General features: G+C 39.1%; 1 protein-coding gene across 2 annotated transcripts; it reads left to right on the top strand.

The window, feature by feature from the left end:
- The first annotated feature begins 1,304 nt into the window (after positions 1 to 1,304).
- LOC120537088 (tripartite motif-containing protein 16-like) lies at positions 1,305 to 20,104 on the top strand. 2 transcript variants are annotated; one of them, XR_005635260.1, is made up of 6 exons: positions 1,305 to 2,157; positions 9,868 to 9,963; positions 10,958 to 11,191; positions 11,332 to 11,487; positions 11,680 to 11,733; positions 19,010 to 19,032. XR_005635260.1 is itself a non-coding variant. In XM_039765731.1 (6 exons), the coding sequence occupies exons 1-6, from the start codon at positions 1,579 to 1,581 to the stop codon at positions 19,534 to 19,536; spliced, it is 1,650 nt and encodes a 549-aa protein (XP_039621665.1). In that variant the 5' UTR covers positions 1,314 to 1,578; the 3' UTR covers positions 19,537 to 20,104. The 2 variants fall into 2 exon arrangements, 1 of the variants encoding a protein (XP_039621665.1); XM_039765731.1 differs by having other exon boundaries at positions 1,314 to 2,157; positions 11,332 to 11,491; positions 19,010 to 20,104.
- Positions 20,105 to 22,428: the final 2,324 nt, after the last annotated feature.

Raw genomic sequence — 22,428 nt, 5'->3', positions numbered from 1 at the left:
CGTGACCTGGGATTACTTTCAGGCTATAAATACGGCATGAGTCCTTCTGTTCTTTTACAGCTCCCCCTGGAGGCACCCACGGCACCCAACAGGGCTGTGCAACCGAACACCAAGTCCCAGGATGCCTTGCGGGAATCTGGGGCACCGCTAGATCCCAAGGAAGCTGCCATCTAATGTTTTAGGAGAGGCAGTATCCTTGAAAAGCTGCCTCTCCCCATCCTTCCATCACAGGAGCGTCCTGGCGGGGATGAGCTGCCGGCCATCTGCCACAAATGCAATTGGATTTCACCAGGAGTGAAATTCTTACTTGCATGTGCTAATCAGCATGGTACTTGCATTTGGATTTGCAATTGTTAGGTTTATTTCTTTTAGAGCCCATTCATGTGTGCTAATTTGCCCCTTAGTCTTGATTTTGACTCATTTAATATTTGTATTGCCATATTTGTGGCATGTACCCAGTGCCATTTTGCAGACCATTTCTGATTGAGGGTACTGCTATTTCAGGTGTTTTTGCATTACCTCTGCCATGCTGTTTATATTTAAAACAACTTATTGTTGCCATGAGCCTGCCTGGTATTTAACATACAGCATCATCACAGTGTCACTATTTCAAAGATGAGTGTGCTAAGCAATACCATCCGCGTTTCTGGATTTACTAAAAAATACTGCTGAGTGCTTTTATTTATTTGATTCAAGAGTTTCATTTATCACACACACAGTTACACAGGTATAACGTGCGGTGCAACGAAAATTTAATTTGTTTAGGGAGCTAGGACTTTGTGTATGTTTCAAGTTTGATTTCTCCAAGTCCTGCACTTAAGAAAGCATGATTTAAAAAAAAAAGGATGTGCATTATTGTCTCCAGTGTACATTGTAAACTTTTCAAACTACAGTTTTTGCTTTTGTTTTCCTTTCTGTGCCCCAGTGTTATGTTGTTTCCTGTGTGTTTCCTTGTATAAACCATCCAGCCATCCATTTTCCAACCCGTTGAATCCAAACACAGGGTCACGGGGGTCTGCTGGAGCCAATCCCAGCCAACACAGGGCACAAGGCAGGAATCCAACCCTTGTATAAACACCAATTAAAAATTAAAATAAATGCATGCCAAAAATTTGATTAACTGAAAAAAGTTGAATACACAACCTACTGTGTTCCTTTCAGAGTGAATGTGGAAGAGATCTCAAAGGCAGTGTGTATTTTAAAATCTACAAGCATTTTTAAGTCACTTAGTGATATCTTTTCTTTATCATAAAATTACTTTGTTTTTTATTTTTATTTTTTTAAGTCTTTATTTTACTGAAGAAGTCATTTTTTAAGCCAACTCTGATTTATAATAATGTTGTAATCGAGAGACTAGAAGCAGGCAGTAATCTGTGTCGAAGCAGTAATCTCCAATAAAAATAAAGGGGAAGTATACCAAAAAAAAATCCCTCCTCTCCAGAACTGATGCCAATGACAATTACAGAGCTACAAAATTTAAATCATTTTCCCGCCAGAGCCAGTGGGTGAAACTCATTTCAGTTTCATTTTCTCTGACGCCCTCTCTGTGCCAGACCATCTCACTCTGTGGTAGACTCAATGGCACAAACAAGTATCTCAGTTTCTCAGGATCAGTTTACCTGTCCGGTGTGTCTGGAAATTGTAGTGGAGCCGGTCACAATCCCTTGTGGACACAACTACTGCATGAGATGCCTCAGTGGCTACTGGGATCAGAGCGAAGTCTACAGCTGTCCTCAGTGCAGAGAAACATTCATCACAAGACCTGCACTTTGTCGAAATGTCATGCTGGCTGATGTTGCAGAGAAATTAAGGGAATCAAAACTCCACTTGGCAAAGACAGAATGGCAGACAGAACGTGGAGAGGTACTCTGTGACGAATGTGCAGGCACAAAGAAGAAAGCCGTCCAGACGTGTCTGACATGCTTGGCCTCCTACTGTGAGACTCACATCCAGCCTCACTGGCAGTTTGAAACTATGAAGAGACACAAACTGGAAAAGCCAATGGAAAACCTGCACCAGAAGATCTGCTCCAAACACCAGAGGCTTATGGAACTTTACTGCAAAACTGATCAGAGTTGTATCTGCTCTTTATGTGTAGCAACTAAACACAGAAATCACGACACGGTGACACCTGATATGGAAAGAACAGAGAAACAGGTAAGCAGGGGCTTGAGTTTATTGGTGGTCTTCTAGTGCTTACGTATACGTGAGAGTCATTCACTCACCTACAGATAATGGCTAGTTCCTGCTTTTATTGAACTCTTTAGAATTCTTGCTTTCATATTTTAACTTCCAATTATGGAATAAGTATTAAGTAGAATAACGCATTTTCATTGTTTATATATAGTGCCTTCAGAAAACATCCCCTAATGAGTGCTTTTCTATGCTACTGCTGGAATGCTGAATGCTTTAAACTTTATAGAAAAGGCCTGCATTTTTATTTCATTTGTCCTCTTAGCCTTTTCCAGAATGCTTTCAGATATTGCCTTGTGCTTTACTACAAACTCTGGGCATGCAGTTATATGCCCAATTTTAAGGAGTGGCTTCCCTCCAGTCATCCTCACCAGCAGACTATGCCAACAAAGCAGTACGAAAAAATTCTTTTGTTCCTACTTGATTTGTTCTGGTAGTTCCTTTTTCTTCCTATGAACTTGATGGTGCCTGAGAACTTAGCCCCAAATATTTTTTTGCAGCCATCTCCTCAGTCATGCTTCATGGTTCTGCTACAAACCTGCGAGAGCGGCACCTCTTCATTCACAGCTACTCGCACCGTGGACCAGGAGGCCTGATATGGACAGCTGTGTGATTGTGAAGTCATATCATCCATTTGAAATCTTGTGATTATAGTTCATTTGTGCTTCAGAATAACCCTTCAATGAAATTTTATTTTGTTTTATGAAAAAACTATACATTCTGCTCTCTTTATGAAAAGTTACAAAATCCCATATAAATATATTTGGTTATCAGTTTGCAGTATAACAAAATAGTTGTGTTAAATTTCTCCATGTGTCCACAAAGAAAAGTGGTTTAGAAAAGTGAGATGAGATGAGAACTCCATGTATTTTTTACTTATAGTAATGACTTTTCTTCTCTAAGGAGTCTACATAATATTGTATTTACTTTGAGCGAGCAGTGCCATCTACAGGCCTCCTGTTTCTTATTGTTAGCCACCTGAGTTTCTATCCAGCTTTTCAAATTTTGGCACTGTGTAAATTCATTCAAATTTGCCGCCAAAACGGCGCATTGCATTTGGTAATATGAATATGGAAGAGATAATAATAATAACAATAAGAGACATGTCACATTGTGAAGGAAAAAGCCTATCAGTGTTGGAGAAGGACTGTGTTGATATGTGGCAGCAAAGAGACAAGAGTGGAATAATTTCTAATAAATCACAAAATACAAAGAACATCTAACTGATATTGAGCTATCTTCTGTTTCACCAATGTTTAATGCAGTATGCTGCTTAACATACTATCTTCCACAATTTAATTTAGATTATATATGCATATAATGACTTGAATAAAACCAGCCTCTCTCTCTCTCTCTTTATATATACAGTATATATACTAGCAACTTGGCGCGCGCTACGCTGCGCGTTGGATGACCACAGTTGAAGGACTCAATCGTAAGGACCTCTCATCGGGTGTCTCAATGGCACACTTTTGCCTCTTTCTTTCGCGATCACGGAGTAATCTGTCTTCTCTCTCAGTAGGGGTTTCAGTTGCCTTTCGTTGTGCGGCAGAGACGCGTTGTTGAGCTAATCTGTGTGAATGCTGAGTGTCCGTTTCTTGCGAGCGACTACTACGCTTTTGCCTCTTTGCTTCATGATCACGCTGTAATGTGTCCTCTCTCACAGCGGCAGGTTTAGTTGCGTCTCGTTTCCTTTGTTCCTTAAGGTCTCCTCCGTACAAGTGCACATGGGTAGCTGAAGACGGAAAGGCATAGTGGGCATTGTGAAACACACGAATTGGTGACCAGGGGAACCATCCGACTCAAGTGCACATGTTAGTTATAATTGAATTTATTTTTTTTTGTTATGAACTTCCCCAAAAGAGTTGATCCCTGTAAATAGTTAATAGTATATGAACAATATAATCTTTTGTAGTACGGGCACACCTCATAACCTGCATACACCACGTGTTTGGCTTTAACGCCAGAAGCGCGGTGGACGCTGTAAGGGTAGGTTGTGGTTTCTGTTTCTTTCGTGATTTTTTTATTTCATTTTATTGATTATTTAATAGGCAGAGGGGAGAAGACGTTAATGTGACGCTCTGTCTATTTCTTTACTTTTGTTTTGAAAAGATTTTCGGGAACAGGAAAAATAAAAGCAAATGGGAAAGAACGGAGTGGGGTAAGCAGGAATTCTGAGAGGGGACGGACTGGGGCTTTTCTACAGGGCGGCTATACAGCCAAAAGGAACGCGGACCCGGACACGGACACAGACACCGCGCTGGGCTTTTATTTATATATATATATATATATATATATATATATATATATATATATATATATATATATATATATATATATATATATATATATATATATATATATATATATATTCATCTGGACTACTTTGAGTTATGCAGGGATGACTCCAGTTTGGCGCGAAGACGATTCTTCATGTCGTCAGTTCGGACACTTCTCGATGGTCCGGGATATTTCTGGTAATTTTCTATGTAATAAACTTAATAAGTTATAGCGTAATGAAAATTGCATAATTAGATCTGGACCACATATATAAAATCCTAAGCCTAAAAGGTGCAATGATTTTGTGCAATGATTTTATGTCACGTTTTTTGTCATGCTTTCAATCAGGCTTATTTTAAAACCTACATTTATATATTTGGTATCATTCTTTTCAGAATTTATCAAATTTTAATGTGATGTTAGATTTTCAGATTCTTATTCTGTTTTTAAATTATAAACTAAAAAATATCAAGAACTCACATCCCGCGAGACAAGACTTTGTGCCAAGAGATTTAATCACACCCAGGGCTGTAAATAAAAGAAAAAGAGTAGGATAGCTGCTGTACAGGCGTTTTAAATGTTCAAAGTGCTGCGCGAGAAGCAGATTATGTGGCATGTCAGCAGCAGCAAACCAGCAGCTGATCGAGCAAAGAGGAGGTAAAAAAAAAACTGTATTTGTTTCCCATTGTATCACAGTTTAAGAGGGGGTTTCAGAGGAGTGACCGCATCTCCTTGTGGTGCCTTCAGCCCCCCTCTTCACAATGCGAGCAGCAGAGACGTGATGTGGCTGGCATGTAGTGCAGGTCGTTAAACCCCCTAGTATATATATATATATATCTACAGTATATATATATATATATATATATATATATATATATATATAAAATAATATATATACATACAGGTATTCATATATATTACGTATATATACTTTATGCAGATATTGTGATATGTAGGTGACATCTCTGAGCCTCAAACTGTAGACACAATCATGCAGACATAGGTCCCAGGTTCATATAAATGTTTATGTTAAAGAAATACATTACCAAAAGCGCCTTCTTCTTTTTTTTTTATTTTATTAATTTTATTGCAATCCATACAAAGCAATCAAGTTTTTACAAAAAGAAAAATGGAGTTAAAAAACAGATCGATCCCCACCCCTGAGAGAGAGAGCAAGCCAAACAGCGTAAAACTTAAGGCTTGTAGACATACCTAAATTAATAAGTTCTCTGTGCTTCATGAACTTATTTTAAAATATTACTGATTAGATCCTGCCATGTTTTAAAAAAAGTCTTTACTCTTACTCCTCTTACTGAGTATTTGATTTTTTCCAATTTCAAATTATATAACACATTGGTTTCTCACTGACTTAAAAGAGGAGAGTTTGGGTTCTTCCAGTTTATCAGAATAAGTCTGCGTGCCAACAGTGTAGTGAATGCAATCACAATTTGTTTGTCCTTCTCCACTTTAAGCCCCTCTGGAAGAACCCCAAACACAGCTGTTAATGGGTTAGGAGGGATTGTGAGTCCAAGACTGTCTGAGAGGTAATTAAAAATGTTTGTCCAGAATAATGTTAATTTGGTGCAGGAACAGAACATGTGACCTAGTGAGGCTGGGACTTGGTTGCAACGTTCGCAGGTTGGATCATGACCTGGAAACATTTTGGAGAGTTTTAGTCGAAAAAAGGACCTTCTTCTATAATAAATTTCCCAAATCTTTATTTTTCCTTCTTTCTAATCCATTTCTCCCAGGCAAGCTTTGTCCCCCTTCTCTCCTGACAATGTCTTATTTCTATAGCACATTTTCATACAAATGATCTTGCTAAAATGGCTTCACAAGGTGTCAACTGATTTCAATTCTCTCACTGTAGTGAGGTGGCTCCTTATATTCCAGACCTGGAAGTACTTCCAGCACCACAATATTATATAAAGGAAGCACTTCCTGGTCAAACGGAACCCCCTCTGAATAGGAAAACCTATTCTCAGCTGCTGTCCTGGAGGCACCCAGCAGGACTGTCCAAAGGGACTACAACCCCCAGGTGACACTGAGTATGTGCACTTGGATGACCCAGGCAAGGAATGATGCCACCTAGCTGCTTAGGGAACTATACAGCTTTGATAGGTAGTCTCCCTATGTCCTGTTATTATATAGTACCATAGAGGAGAGGGAACATAAACCATCACAGGGAGGACATACATCAATATGTGTGTGTGTGTGTATATATATATATATATATATATATATACACTCACCTAAAGGATTATTAGGAACACCTGTTCAATTTCTCATTAATGCAATTATCTAATCAACCAATCACATGGCAGTTGCTTCAATGCATTAAGGGGTGTGGTCCTGGTCAAGACAATCTCCTGAACTCCAAACTGAATGTCAGAATGGGAAAGAAAGGTGATTTAAGCAATTTTGAGCATGGCATTGTTGTTGGTGCCAGACGAGCGGTCTGAGTATTTCACAATCTGCTCAGTTACTGGGATTTTCACGCACAACCATTTCTAGGGTTTACAAAGAATGGTGTGAAAAGGGAAAAACATCCAGTGTGCGGCAGTCCTGTGGGCGAAAATGCCTTGTTGATGCTAGAGGTCAGAGGAGAATGGGCCGACTGATTCAAGCTGATAGAAGAGCAACTTTGACTGAAATAACCACTCGTTACAACTGAGGTATACAGCAAAGCATTTGTGAAGCCACAACACGCACAACCTTGAGGCGGATGGGCTACAACAGCAGAAGACCCTACCGGGTACCACTCATCTCCACTATAAATAGGAAAAAGAGGCTACAATTTGCACGAGCTCACCAAAATTGGACAGTTGAAGACTGGAAAAATGTTGCCTGGTCTGATGAGTCTCGATTTCTGTTGAGACATTCAAATGGTAAAGTCAGAATTTGGCGTAAACAGAATGAGAACATGGATCCATCATGCCTTGCTACCACTGTGCAGGCTGGTGGTGGTGGTGTAATGGTATGGGGGATGTTTTCTTGGCACACTTTAGGCCCCTTAGTGCCAATTAAATGCCACGGGCTACCTGAGCATTGTTTCTGACCATGTCCATCCCTTCATGACCACCATGTACCCATCCTCTGATGGCTACTTCCAGCAGGATAATGCACCATGTCACAAAGCTCGAATCATTTCAAATTGGTTTCTTGAACATGACAATGAGTTCACTGTACTAAAATGGCCCCACAGTCACCAGATCTCAACCCAATAGAGCATCTTTGGGATGTGGTGGAATGGGAGCTTCGTGCCCTGGATGTGCATCCCACAAATCTCCATCAACTGCAAGATGCTATCCTATCAATATGGGCCAACATTTCTAAAGAATGCTTTCAGCACCTTGTTGAATCAATGCCACGTAGAATTAAGGCAGTTCTGAAGGCGAAAGGGGGTCAAACACTGTATTAGTATGGTGTTCCTAATAATCCTTTAGGTGAGTGTATATATTGTGGACTGGGACCCGGACACAGGCAGACAGACATCGTTGGCTCCACCACACAGTTTATTTTACAATTATATACAAATAAAGTCATGTGCACCACGAACCCCAGTGCCACTTGCACCGATTCCCCACTGCCCAGGCCTCACAGTCTTTGTGCCTTCCTGGCCGCCTCCCGTCCTTTCTCTCAGCTCCGTCCTCTTCCACCCGATTCTCGCCGATGACTGGAGGGAGGCGGCCCCTTAAATGGGAACCCAGATAGGCTGCAGCTGCTTCCCGGCATTCCTCCATAGCCACGCCCCAGTGTGGCGGAAGTGCCGGCTGCGCACCCGGAAGCTGTCCGGGTGTCCCCTGTCGTCTTCCCCCCAGCACTTCCTGGTGTGGTGGAAGTGTAGGGCTTCCGGGATATTCAGGCACTGGGGCGCTTGGCGGCGGCCACGGGTCCCTACAGGGCTTGGCTTCCAAGCCCTTCACCCGAGGCCCCCAACATAACCAGGGCGGACGCCCCCTCGCGGTCTGGAGGAGGCACAAGGGGCCGCAATATATATATGGGCACAGGGCATTAACTCCCCCGAATTGCTATATGGCATCCCCACTGGAGTGCTACAGTTACCACAGGGCTTCATGGGAGTTGGAGTTTGGTGGGAATGTTGCCAGGAGGTGCTGCAGGGGTTACTTCATTGGGCTCCCCCCTCACCTGGAAGCGTTTCCAGACCATGCTAACAGGCCACTGGGATTATTTCTGGGTGCAGGAAAAAAGGAGCCAGCTGCTACTGGTCCAGGAGCCAGAGTTGGGAGGTGTAGGACAGAGCTTGCTGGAGGAGAAGTGAAGACAGACAGAGGAAGAGATGAGACAGAGAAAAGAAGGCAAAGTGCTGTGTTACTTTCTTATTGTGCTTATTCACTGTACAGTCCATTGAGAAGAGTTTCCCACATGTGAATAAAAGCCTGTGGGTTGTGCTGGACATGTGACTCGTATCTGCCTGTGTTGGGTCTGGGGAGCTGGAGCTCCCCCTGCAGGCCATAATATGTTTAATATATGTGTTGTAAATTTAATTTCTAATAGATGAATGTGTCATTTTTGACTATCATTCTACACTCAATAGCCCATAATGACAAAGTGAAAACATGTTATTGGAAACCTCTGCAAATATGTTAAAAATCAAAACTGAAATCTATCATTCTTATAAGTTTTTGAACCTTTTGGCAGCAAATACAGCTTCTAGTCTTCTTTGGTGAGTCTGTATGTATTGGTATTTATTGCAAGATTTTTGTGTTTTTATTTCAACTTTATATATTATGTTTATGATGCATGGATCTAGCGTCCTGGGTTCATGTGCAGATATTCTTCCTGTGTCTCTGTTGGGTCTTCCTCTGAGTGTTCTGCCTCTGTTTAAGTGTAGAGACTGATGCCCAATCCAGGACTGTCACACTTGCACCCCCCTAGAGCTTCTGGAATAGGCTTTGACTCTGGTTTTGAGATATTATTTTACTACATTTGTACTTATTGTATAGTATGCTGGGCTCATAAGTGGAAGTGAATTTAAAAAGAACGAACTGAATCACTAACGGTCTCATGAGGGTAACATATAAAAACAGATTTTTTGAATATTCCTTTAAAAGAGAGATTCTTAACCTGGCTTCATTGTGTCAGACACATCTCTTCTCTGTAAGTTGTTGCTTCGTTTTGGTGATCAGTTTCATAATGGTTAAATGATGGAGTTAAATCTGTGTCTGGTCCAGCAGTCATTTATAAACAGTGAGCACAAAATAATGTGCTGCTTTGGTAAATTACTTACAAATGCAGGTGGAGTTAAAGCAGTTGTCCAATTACAGTTTAAGTTCACTATTACATGTATAGAGTACTTGCATGTCTGATGAACATCCAACACATTGCCATTCTCTGTGTTATCTTACTCACTGGGCACTCATTTCCCCACAGAAACAGATGGCGATGACAAAGAGAGAAATCCAAAAGAAGCTCCAGCAAAAACAAAAGAGACTGGAAGAGGTCAAAGATTATGTGTGTCTGATTAAGGTGAGCTTTATTAAGAGCAGATGTTATGATAAGAAAAAAAGCTACCATAATACACTGCATGGTTGTAAATGTCAAGGAGAAACAGGGCCACAGTAACATAACAAAAACCCAGCAGCTCCTTGGCCTGATTGTAAGATGACGTTGCTCTTGTTTTAAGTTTCTTGTACCATGCAATAGCTAAGTAGGGAGTACCTTGCGAAGTGAAAATGCATGGTTACCTCTTTGTTTTACAAACTCTCCTTTCTGTGGTTTTGATATAGACAATACTGAAAATGAAGCATCCTGTCCCTTTTTTGTACCCACTTTGGAAGTACAGGTTTGCCAGCACTGCTTCATAGCAATGGGCTCCAGGCAGGAGCCAAGTAATCTATTCCAAATTAAACAAGGACTCAAATACCAAGTCAATGAAGTAAACTGAGTGTCAGACTGTGCTCTCATATGCCATTTTGCTGCTTCTGCATTTGCGTTTTTCATACAAAAGACACAACATTGAGTGCATTTACAAGCATGCACATTACCGGGCTCAGGTGAATAAGGCAAAAGCATGGTTTCTTAAAAATCCGCATTTACATGGGCAAGTAATCTTCTTGAGATCTTTGTCAAAATGCTCCAACCTCATTAAACTGAGCTGAAAAAGAGTTAAACATCATCCTCAGCAAATACGACAAATACGTACAGCAAATGCATACACAGAGTGATGGAGTGTAAAGGACATGCGCAGATTACAAACTCCTTAGCAGCAACCCATTTTAGTCTTTACACGGACACATAATCAGGTTATTCACCTCTGTTCGTCAGGTTTCTCAGAGTCCAATAACCTGGTTTCACTAAATAGAATAAGGGTTTACTTGGCATTTTCGAAACCAGGTTTCCGTGAATAACTGGGTTATTGAGGCACATGTAAACATGCCTAGTGTGACACAGAAAAGTGCTAACTAACTACAAATTCTTCTTATCAGGAGACCTGAAAAGATTTCTTTTTCCATTCTAACAGAATTCTGTAGACAGGGAGGTGCAGCAAATTGAGAAGAGCCTCTCAGATCTGATCTGCTGCCTCAAAGAAACCCTTGGGAATCTGATGAAGAAGATGAGAGAGCAAGAGGAGAAAGAAGTTGCAAAGGCTGAAGAAATTATAGAGAGAATAGAGAAGGACATCCAGGACCTCAAGAGAAGCGACACTGAACTCACTGAACTCTCCGAGACGGATGATGATATCATATTCCTCCAGGTAAGAGTGCAAATTCAGAGACAGTTGGACCAATGAGAACTCCTAAAAGTCATTGGGTTTTCATAGGTCTCTGTCATCAGAAGGTCTTCAAATGCATTCCTCTCTAAAGCCCAATCTCCTCCTCCTCTCTTCTGATGCAGACATTCACATCATTCTGTGTTCCCTCGGGAAGCAGAGAATCCCTCAGCTTTGTTCTCACTGCTCCGTGTTTTACTGAAAACCTGAAAAAAGAGCTGTCATGTCTGAAAGAACGGCTGGAGAACTTCAGCTTTCAGGAAATTGTGAAATTCATTCCAGTAGGTAAAGTATGTATTCATTCATCTTAAACTGACTGAGGAAATCCATGTGGGGGAGACATTCCATATATTACATGAAGGAAGTAGAACTGCCTCTTATCATTTGTCAGTCCATCTATTTTGTCTTTCACTGTGCACATTATACCAACAAGCTATCATTTAAGTTTAAAATATTTTTCTTTTTTTATTAAGTGAGTGATGTTCCACTGTCTCCACTGTTCCAGACAAGACATGAGTTTTTAAGATGTAAGTTATATTTTACTTGCTTAACTCACACAATTGAAATTAACTTTTTAAATATCTAATTTCTTAGATAGCATAATGGCTCAGAATTCCTAGCTGGGAACCACCTCTGTGGAGTTTACATGCTCTCCTTATATTCCTAACTTATGGCCAATGTTGACAAGATAGCTCCAGATAACACCACCTGAACTGGATTATGTGGTTTTAATAATGAGTGGATGGGTGGATGACTATTCTTGCTTATGAACCTGAGCAGTGGGGCACCCCCTTTGGCAGCAGTACAAATGCTCATGTACTGAAAATGGCAATAAACATGCCTTGTGACAGGTTCACCCTGTGGCAGAGTCTATGTGAGCTGAACTATTGTTTATAGGCTTTTAAATAAGTTCAGTCATTTAGGCAGCATAGTTATTTAGCGACACGGCTAACTTTCACCAAACAGCTTGGCTACAACTTTGGCCTTGCCTCGGCCATGCATTGATTACAAAGTGTAAGCCTTCATCAAATGACATTTCTATTATGACTGAATTTCAAATTTGGAGTACCAGCTTTAATTAGGTCTCTTTTTGGAGTTTTTCTTTTCATATTTGAATGTAGACCCTTTAATCTTTAAAAAAATGTGCCATTTTTAACAGCTTGTATCTTTTTAATGCATGAGTTTAGATTTTACAGTACGGTGACTTGCATTGCTCTGGCAGCTCACAGCTCTGGAGCAACAGAGTTTAAATCCTGACTTGCTCACTGTCAGTTTGGAATATGAACATTCTTCCCATGTGATTGTGCATTTTCTCCTGATGCTCCAGTTTCTTCTGCATTAACAAGTCACGCAGAGCGCTTTAAATGGCTGCTCTAAATCAGCTCAGAGTACGTAAGTGCGTCAGTCAGTGTCCTCTTAAATGGACTTGTCTTGATCATTTCCTTTGTTGTCCTTGATGCTGCCTGTGTATGCTTTCACTTTATCCTGCAATGGTAAAAGTAGGCATGGAAAATGATTAAATGAATAAATGATTCTTTATAGATTGAATTTTAACTGTAATGGCCTTCACATTTGCTCATTTGCTCCTGTCATTACCTATTTAAACAAGGTTTTAAGGCCCGTGGAGTCACTTAATGAGAGGTCAGATCAGAAGATGTAACGAGTGGGTATTGCATTATTTTCTGTTTACAAAGTCATTCAGATATAAAATATATCTCTGTGAGCAAGAGCAGCATAAAGTGAATTGCTCTTTAGGCCTGAGGTGGTCTATAAGCCCCTTTGCTGGCCCATCTTTACTTAAAATTACCCTGAGTTAAAATCCCAGGGTTGGAATGTAGAATTGACTTCTGAGTGATGATGTTTCATACTTTACATCTCACGGTGAAATTCTAAATCAAATGTTGTTTTATGGCAATGAAAAAAATACACTCTGTTTTTTGTGATTTACACTTCATGGAAAGTACTGTAGTACCACATCATGGCAGCCTCTCTCAAGCGATAGGTGGAGGCAGTGTGTTTTTTTATACCTTAATTTCTAATGTGACACTTTAGAAATTTTAAGTAAATTAAATGATGATACTACAAATATTTTATTATGAAAATATATTTACTATGTCATGTCAGCAATGGGTAGGCACCCTGTCGAGGTGATGTCCTTACCTTGTTCCCGATGATTACTAGGATCCGCTTCAGTTGCCCTGCGACTCTGCCCTGGATAAGGAGATTAAGTTAATGGATTGATGGATTATGTCTCTCTATTATAAAAGTAAATCCTGAGACGAGACTTTTTCAAAGAGATAATTTCAAGTCCCGCAAGACGAGACTTTGGCCATGAGATTTTTTAAAGTCATGCCCTCCTCTCAACCATATTCAACCATGCACACGGCCCTTTCACCTCTCATTTGTATGAATGCTATTGACAGACACAGTTCCTGCTCTTTTAGCTCTTATAAATGTTTACATTTACCTGGCTTTAAGTTCCCAATAAAAGAAGACTTATTATGTTCAGATCTTATTGAAGAATTTCATCCCAAAGGGTTATCAACAGAAGGAGTACACAGGCAATCCTAGCATCGAGAAATGATGAAGTCAAACGAGTTAATGCAAAAATTGTCGATCAGTTACACAGCAAATTGGTTAAATGCATATCAATAGACTATGCTGAAACAGTTGGTGGTGAGTGTGCGGAAGGTGAAAACATCAACTTACAATATCCCAAAGAATATCTACAACCATTAACACCGTACAGTCGCCCACCGCATGAATTACTGTTGAAAGAAGGATATATCCAAGAAAGGTAAAGTAGTACATCTCCTGCGGATAACATTAGACACCAAAAGAGATCTTGATATGCCATTTGTATTAAAACGTTAACAGTTTCCCATTAGAATAGTTTTTGCTATGACAATTAAATCACAGAGACAAACATTCGAAAAAGTCTGTTTATTTATTAGAGAGAAATAAATGAAATTCACTCATGGGCAGTTATACGTTGCGTTGTCACGATGTAAGTCAGAATCAAAATTCAATGCAATATTGATGAAAATTTAATTCCAAAAATTGTTTTTACTGAAGTTTTACAGTAAAAGTGTCAGTTTAAAAAGTCTCTGTGTGTTAATTTCAAATTGAAACAGAACGAAATTGTATAACGCAATGAATAACTGTAACGCAACATGAAACATAATTTACTTTCAAATTATTATGTTTTACTATTTTTAATATGGTTAATTACTCGCTGTAATGTAAAATAGTTACCGTAGTTCTATTATGCATATGTAGGAATTCCCATAAAAAAAACAATCTTTAAATTGTACATCTGCATTCCCATATGTGAGTGGCTGAATCGCAAAGTGGCTAGCATGTAGCGCAGGCCCAGGGATTGGTGAGTGAAGCGAGCTGGGCGCAAAGCCTCCTAGTTATGCAAAAATTAATTTCAGAAAATTTCTTGCAAGTGTAAAGCCACCAGGTAAATTGGTTGTTTGTTTTGTTGAATAAATAAAATAAAGGCAGTGAAATTTGTATTCAGTAAGCGTTTGTTATCTTAGTAAGATTTTAAAAGGAAGTTAAGGGAATGGCTAAGAAATGCTATTTGCACACATGGCAGTGCTGCAGTTAGCTCCTACCAGTATTATTTTCACACTAAATAGTGTCATTAATGTGACACATTAGCTTAGCAGGTAGCATTGTCACTTCATAGATCCAATGTCCTGGTCTTGAATCTCACACTTTGCAGAGTTTGCATTTTCTCCCCATTAATACATTAGCAAAGGTATGCTGCTGGAAGAGGCTCTGGCATTGTGCAAGAATTAAATGAATTAAGTAGGTGTGAAAATGTTGTTGTACCTTTTTATTTACACACTATAAATGCTTGAATAAATTTCATTTCTCTAATGGAAATATTTTATTTTGCTGCTGGCCATTAAAATTCCAACACCAAGTAAGACATGAAGTATCAAAATGGTATTGAAGTGGCAGATTACTTATGATATGTGGTGTATTTGATTAGAAGTACAGATTCATCACACATATGGAACTGACAATTATCAACATTTAGTGCATCCACCATGGGCAGAAATAGTCACTAGTTCACTGTCATGTATGGAAAGGCATTGACATTGAATGTGTGTTTGTGGAATGACATGCCAGTATCTGTCCATGGTAAACACTGGTGGTCTCTGACATGCCATTTGTTATCCAACCATCCCATAAAAAATGTACTGCTCAGAGGTTGACCTTTTATGGCTCATGAGAGTTCAAAAAGATTATATTTCACTTAAGAATCAACTTTCAGAGATATTTCTCCTAGAATTCCTTATGAAGAAAAGGAGACATGAGATACAACTCAGAGTCAAAATTGAGATTTTGGTTTGAAAGCATGGTGTATTTTGGTAGATCTCTTTCTAGTCTTGTTTTAATCTCTCCTAATGTTTCGTACTGTTTACTTATTATTAGATTGATGTCTTTATCCAAGGTGACTTGCAACATTTGAGATACAATTGGTTTAGTTTGTAAGTGGAGCACAGGCAGCGATGAAGGGACTTGCTCATGATCACCCAGTGTCAGCACCAGGGTTTGAAGCCACAACATCCAAACCACTGTGCCATATTGCCTGTCTTGTCTTCTAGAATGAGCATAATCTAATTGGAGCAACTAATAGTATTATTCAGAACCAAGGACTACAGTTTTATTTATCATAGTATTTTATTACCCCAAACAACTGTCCATACATTACATCATATATTACTAAGCAGGAAATACTTCCAAATTGCAAAAAAAATTCAAAACACTACTTGGAAGAACTGAGACTATTGTGATCTGAGATCTTTGCTGAAAATCAAGAGGAGAACCTTGTGAGACTATGGGGGTATTTTTTCTGAGGAGAAAAATCTGAGAAAGCAGGAGAGAAATGCAGATGTCTCCATTTTATTTGGTCCTGATGTTGTTGTTGTCTAGGAGAAAGCAAAAACATATTAAGAAGATCTCTTTTTTGATTTTTCATTCTTAAGGGATTTCTCATCTCTACAATGCTTTGTGCCACATGTGGTCAAGTACTGTTCTATTGGTATATGGCACCAGGAAACATCTGCATATAGGGTACCACCTTAGCCTGATGTGACGTATCTGTCATGTATCGCTAGCTGGTCAAGGTGCAGGCAATGCCACTGAGGCGAGAAAAGGAGTGGAACCTCACAATGTAACACCATGTTCTGGATCCATATTGTGCTGTAAAATTCATATCTTCAGAAGCTTTTCACTGCACTACCTCCATATAACTGTCCATCATTTTGCAGTAAATTGAATTGGGGCTCATTTGAAAACAAAATGTGATGGCCCTCATCCTGTTATTGGTGGTGTTCTTGCCACCAGTGCAGGCACAGACACCTGTGGTCAACGCTTTAAGACAGGGGTGCCCACACTTTTTTGGCCTCCGAGCTACTTTTAAAATGACCAGGTCAAAATGATCTACCTACATTAAAAATGCTATATATATATAGTATAGTACATATACATATACATACTGAGTATCAGAGGTGGGTAGTAACATTTACTCCGTTACATTTACTTGAGTAACTTTTAAAAAAATTGTACTTCTAAGAGTAGTTTTACTACACCATACTTTTTACTTTTACTTGAGTACATTTGTGAAGAAGAAACGCTACTCTTACTCCGCTACATTGGGCAGCACTCGAATCGTTACTTTTTTCCATTAGATAAAGTCTGACAGACAATTTTCAATCTGCTCTGTCTAGCGCATGCTGCCAAGTTGCACACACGCCTTCCATTGCGTCTCCAGCTCTGGCACGTGTTTTGGATGTTCCCCAAATCAAGGCGCTGCAGCTTTGAGGCAGATGTTGCATTTTTCGTTTGAAATCATTAACTGAGCTAATCATATTGACCATAGTTTTCTCTTTTCCTTGCAGCTGTAAATTAAACTCATTCAACATGTTGGTCAGATCAGAAGAAAAATGCCAAGTCTAGCGGCCATTGATCGTTATTAAGTTGCTTGTATTCTGCATGTTTAATTACAAGGAGAAACTCTTTTTTCTCCAGCCAGGGGTCTTGAAATCTCAGCAGGAATTTCTCCCTAGCCATCTGCCTCAACGAAGTCATCTTTTATCATCTCTCCATCTTGGAAGGACTTCTTATGCTTAATGATCGAGTGACTCACCCAGAACGATGCAAAATGACGGCTGTCCGATTAACTGCGATTTTAGTTCCCTCTCCTTTCTCTTTCTCAGATCGCTTTTCGGAAGGAAGTCAGTTTTGTAGTTTTTATGAACAGTTTGAAAGTTCCTTTCCGCATTTTCCTTCTTTGGAATAGCAATGATGGATTGACAGATCAGACAAACGCACTTTGATTGTGACATTGTGAGAGAAAAAATCCTCTTCCAATTCCACATCCAGTCCATAACCAACAATTTTTTTTTAAATCCCTTTTTTAGTCAATATAAATTGGAAGGCTAATTAGATCACTTAGATATCCAGAGTTTTGCAGTAGCTCACGCGTTTGATTGTGGGTGCGGGATGACCAGTGTGTTAGAGGAAAAGAGATGTCAGACTGGCCACCCTGTATGTCAATAAAGTGGCAAATGCCATAGGGAGGATATATGATAGATTAACATTAAAAAAAAAAAAATTTTTTGAATGTAATGCAATCTACCTGCCCTCCCTTTCTGATCTAACGGTCGATCGCGATCGACGCATTGGGCACCCCTCCTTTAAGAAGTAGCTGGAAATGAGCAGAAAGGCACAGCTCTTGCCAAATGGGTCAAACAGTACATGCAGACGCCTGTTGAAATGTGACAGACCTCAACTCTTGGGGTAGGGTCTGTGATGAGGTTGTTCGCTCCAGCACTGCCATGTGCACAACTTTTCTGTTTGTGCGATGTGGTACTCCAGACCTCTTACTTTGATGTGTCCGACTCTCCCCTACCAACGAACATCATACTCTTGTCAGTGTGCTCACATTCCATCCAACTCAAGCATCAATGTCCCAGCCTGCCTCCCCACATTCCCACAATTCTCCCAACCTCAAAATCAGAGAGCCCTTGTCCCCTTTGCCAGGATATTTTTGTTCCCTAAGAGTATTTTAACTGCCAGACAAGCACCTTTTATAGCCACTGTGGGGAAGTCCAGTGGCGCGACTCACACGCATCATTCGCAGATATGCTGTTCTTGGAATAATTTTCACACTCTTCCACCCTTCAAGTTTCAGATCAATATAACATGCTTTTCCCAAAGTTATAAGTTTAATGGCCAGCAGAGCAGTTCAAAAGTCTTGATTTTACACTTTCTAGTGTACAATTACAGTATATGTGCACTGGAAACGTTCATCTCTACTGTTGATTTAACATTACTCAGTCAGTTGTGTTGGCATTTGGGTAATTTAATTAGGATCCTTTAAAGCTTAAAAAAACAAACTAAAGACTAAAAAAAATAGTTATTTAGACCATTGCTCTCTGTTTAATTTAGGCTGCACTATACAATTGGTGCACTGCTGGTTTCCTTTTAGGACTTCTAAAATCTAGGTTTATGTTGTTTAATCTTCCCAATTTCAGAGAAAATTGATTCTTTTACATGATTTAAATTCTTCAGGACAATCAGAGATATAGAGTTTTGAACACATTGCAGAATTTTACTCCATCCATCCACTCACTTGTCCATTCTCTAAATCTAGCTCAGGACCTTGTACTGTTAGCCCCTGTGTTGAGTATAAAGACACAGATCCTTTTCATGTATTATCATTTTGTATGTTGAAAATTTCTTCTGTGATTGCTGTTCTCTTTTTTTCCCTCCCTTTAGACTCTTTCCAACTCACACTTGACCCTAACACAATGAACAAAGAACTATCTCTGTCTGAAAGAAACAGAAAGGTGACACGAGGGAGAAAGATGCAATATGGGGATCATCCTGACAGATTTGAACACTGGCGTCAAGTGCTGTGCAGACAGGGAATAATTGGGATTCGCTGTTATTGGGAAGTAGAGTGGATAGGTAAGGGGGCTTCTATAGGTGTTGCATATAAAGGTATATGCAGGAAAGGAAAAGCTGCAGAGTCTGGCCTTGGGGGTAATGATAAATCCTGGAGTGTTGACTGCTCTACTACCAGGTATTCTGTGTGGCACAATAACAAGGAGACACAGATAACTGCCCCACTCTGTCACAGAGTAGGAGTGTATCTGGATTGTCCTGCTGGCTGTGTTTCATTTTATATTGTCTCAGAAGACACAATGACCCTCTTGTACAGGTTCAAAGCGTCCTTCACTGAGCCTCTCTATCCTGGATTTGGGATCGGTGTTGATTCCAGTCTAATAATTTGCCATATCTGACCCATCTAATCAGTCATGTCTGTCACTTGCAGACATCCTTGTGTGTCTGAAGGATTTCACTTATGATATAAATCAGTTACTTGGGGTTGTAGAGGAATTTGACTTTCAGGAAGATGGTGAGTGTGTGGATGTGAGTTGGTGGGATGGACATAGAAGTGAGAAAAGAAAGAAATTTTAATCTATATTGCTGCTTATCGCCATTAATATTTGTTTTAATCTATATTTTGGTAGCCTGTGTGCTGGGAGGAAATGTGCATTAATCACAAAGCAACTCTAGTTTAGGCCCATGGCAGTTCTGAACATTTAAAAATTAATAAAATAGCTTTATAATTCCTTTAAAGGCTTTAGAGAAAGGACATTTTTTGTGACACACTTTTGAGTGTTAATTATTTTCCTCATGTACATTTTTGTCTTAATTTTCATTTTAATGAAAATCTATACTTTAATCTCACTCATGTTATTGCCTCTTTCTAAATTTTACAGCAATGTTTTATTTAAATATAGCTTTGTTGCATTTTTAATATGAACTATTCAACCCTAAATATCATAATCAGTAATTGTACTGTAAGTACCTTTCTACTATACATAAATAAACTATGTACCATTATTTACTGTATTATTTGTGTAGTTTATTACTTTATACATGTTATCTAGAATTGTTTAATTGACATTATGGTGTGTCTATAACAAGGGCTGCGACTCTTCTGCAAGAGTCAGTCTCCTTTTTCACAATTCTCATTTTTTAATCTCAACTGCAGACTAATTCAGACTACTTCAAACTGGAATTTGTTACTAGGCAATGACGCCCCCTCTCACCACTTCTATTTGCAATTGCCATTGAACCATTGGCTGTTCACTTCAAAATGCATTTGAGATAATGTGGATTATCAGAGAAGGACTTGAACAGAAAATATCACTATATGCTGATGATATGGTACTGTATATATCAGACCCACAAAATTCTGTTCCTGCAGTCCTAACAGCACTAGAAGAATTCAAAAGATATCTGGAATCAAAATTAATTTGAATAAAGGTGTGCTTTTTTCAGTGAACTCTCTAGCACACAACATTAGATTGAACACCTTACCTTTTAGCATTGCAGATCAGTTTAAATACCTAGGAGTAAACATTACAAGAAAAAATAAAGCACTTTTTCAAATAAATTTTCCTGTATGCATGGAAAAACAAGACATGCATTTATCGTCTACTCTCCATCTCACTTTAGCAGGGAGAATTAGCACTGTCAAGATAAATACCCTTCCTAAGCTTTTTGTCTATTTTAAAGAATCCCCAAATACATTAACAAATCAATTTTAAGAAATTAGATTCAATCATAGCCTCATTTATTTGGAATTCAAAACATGCACGTATCCAAAGGGAAACCCTATAAAGACCTAAGGCAGAAGGTGGCATGGCTCTATCTAACTTCATTTCATTACTGGGCAGCAAATATACAAGCTATAAAAACCTGGACATTGACACAAATAGACAAACACATGCTAGCTTGGACCACAATAGAAATGAACTACAGTACTTCTGTATATTCCTTGCTTTGTACATCAATAAGTACAAGGTATCGCCAATATTCTAATAACCCAATTGTCCTTCATTCACTCAGAATATGGACCAAATGTAGGAAGCACTTCAAGATAGAGAAGCTTTTATCTGTGGCACCTCTGCACAATAATGACCATTTTTCCGTTTTCCTTTCAAGCTTACACAGTTTTTAATGTGTGTAAAATGTACAGGATTAAATCATTTAGGGATCTGTACATAGATAATGTTTTTTCATCGTGTGAACAATTACACTCCAAATTTTGATTCCCATCAACATCATTTTTCCACTATCTCAAAATTATTAACGTTGCTAAACAAACTCTGACCAATTTTCCTCACCTCCCACCTACTTCTTTTCCAGAAGAAATATTGATCAGTTGTGAGGATTCAGACAGCATTTGTATAATATATAAAACATTTTAAAGTCCCTTCCTTTCAAAGATCCCAGAGTATTGTACAGTGGGGAAAAGGATCTCTTACTCAACATTTCATAAAAGGAGTGCAAGCCACCCACGCACAGAATTCCGTCTAGCTCATATGCACAAAGCATACAATTATTTAACTTACAAATCTTTTATCAAGCATTTTTATCTTGTTCAAAATTGTCCAAAATGTTTCCAGGGCAAGATCCAACCTGCGAATGTTGCAATCAAGTCCCAGCCTCCCTGGGGCGACATGTTTTGGGCGTGCGCCAAATGAACATCATTCTGGACCAAATATCTTTAAATGCCTTTCAGACAGCCTAGGTGTCACAATTCCTCCTAATCCACTAACAGCTACCAGATGGCTTAAAGTGGAGAAGGACAAACAAACTGTAATTGCTTTTATTTCGTTATTAACACGTAGACTTGTTCAAATGGAAGAACCCTAGCCCAACTCTTTTAAATCAGTATTTAACTGATGTTATATAGTGTTTGAAATTGGAAAAAGTCAAATTCTCACTTAGAGGATCTGTGCAAAACATTTTTAAAACCTGGCAGGATCTAATCAGTAACATTTTAGAATAAACATTTATATTGGAGAAAATGATTCTTTTCCCTCTTTTCTACACTTTAAATTTTACTCTCCCTGTTGTCCTTCCTCTCTTTCTCTTCAGTGGGGGTTGAATTGAATTTTGTCTTGTTAAGATGATTGTATGGGATGTACTTGCTTTTAATAACATCAATAAAAAAAGAAACAAAAAAAGTAAACTGCAGACGTTATTATGGGTTGCCTGCAACTCTATCAGTATGGAGCTTAGGCTCTGTCTCTGACTCCGCCCTTTATCTGCAGTCCCAGGCCCCTCCTACTTGTATAAATTATGATAAGAGTGCATATAAGATCCTGCTGATCCTC

This window comes from Polypterus senegalus, chromosome 10, assembly GCF_016835505.1.
Source record: "Polypterus senegalus isolate Bchr_013 chromosome 10, ASM1683550v1, whole genome shotgun sequence".
NCBI lineage: Eukaryota > Metazoa > Chordata > Cladistia > Polypteriformes > Polypteridae > Polypterus > Polypterus senegalus.
Note: the sequence above shows the minus strand (reverse complement) of the source record. Positions and strands in the feature narration are given on the sequence as shown.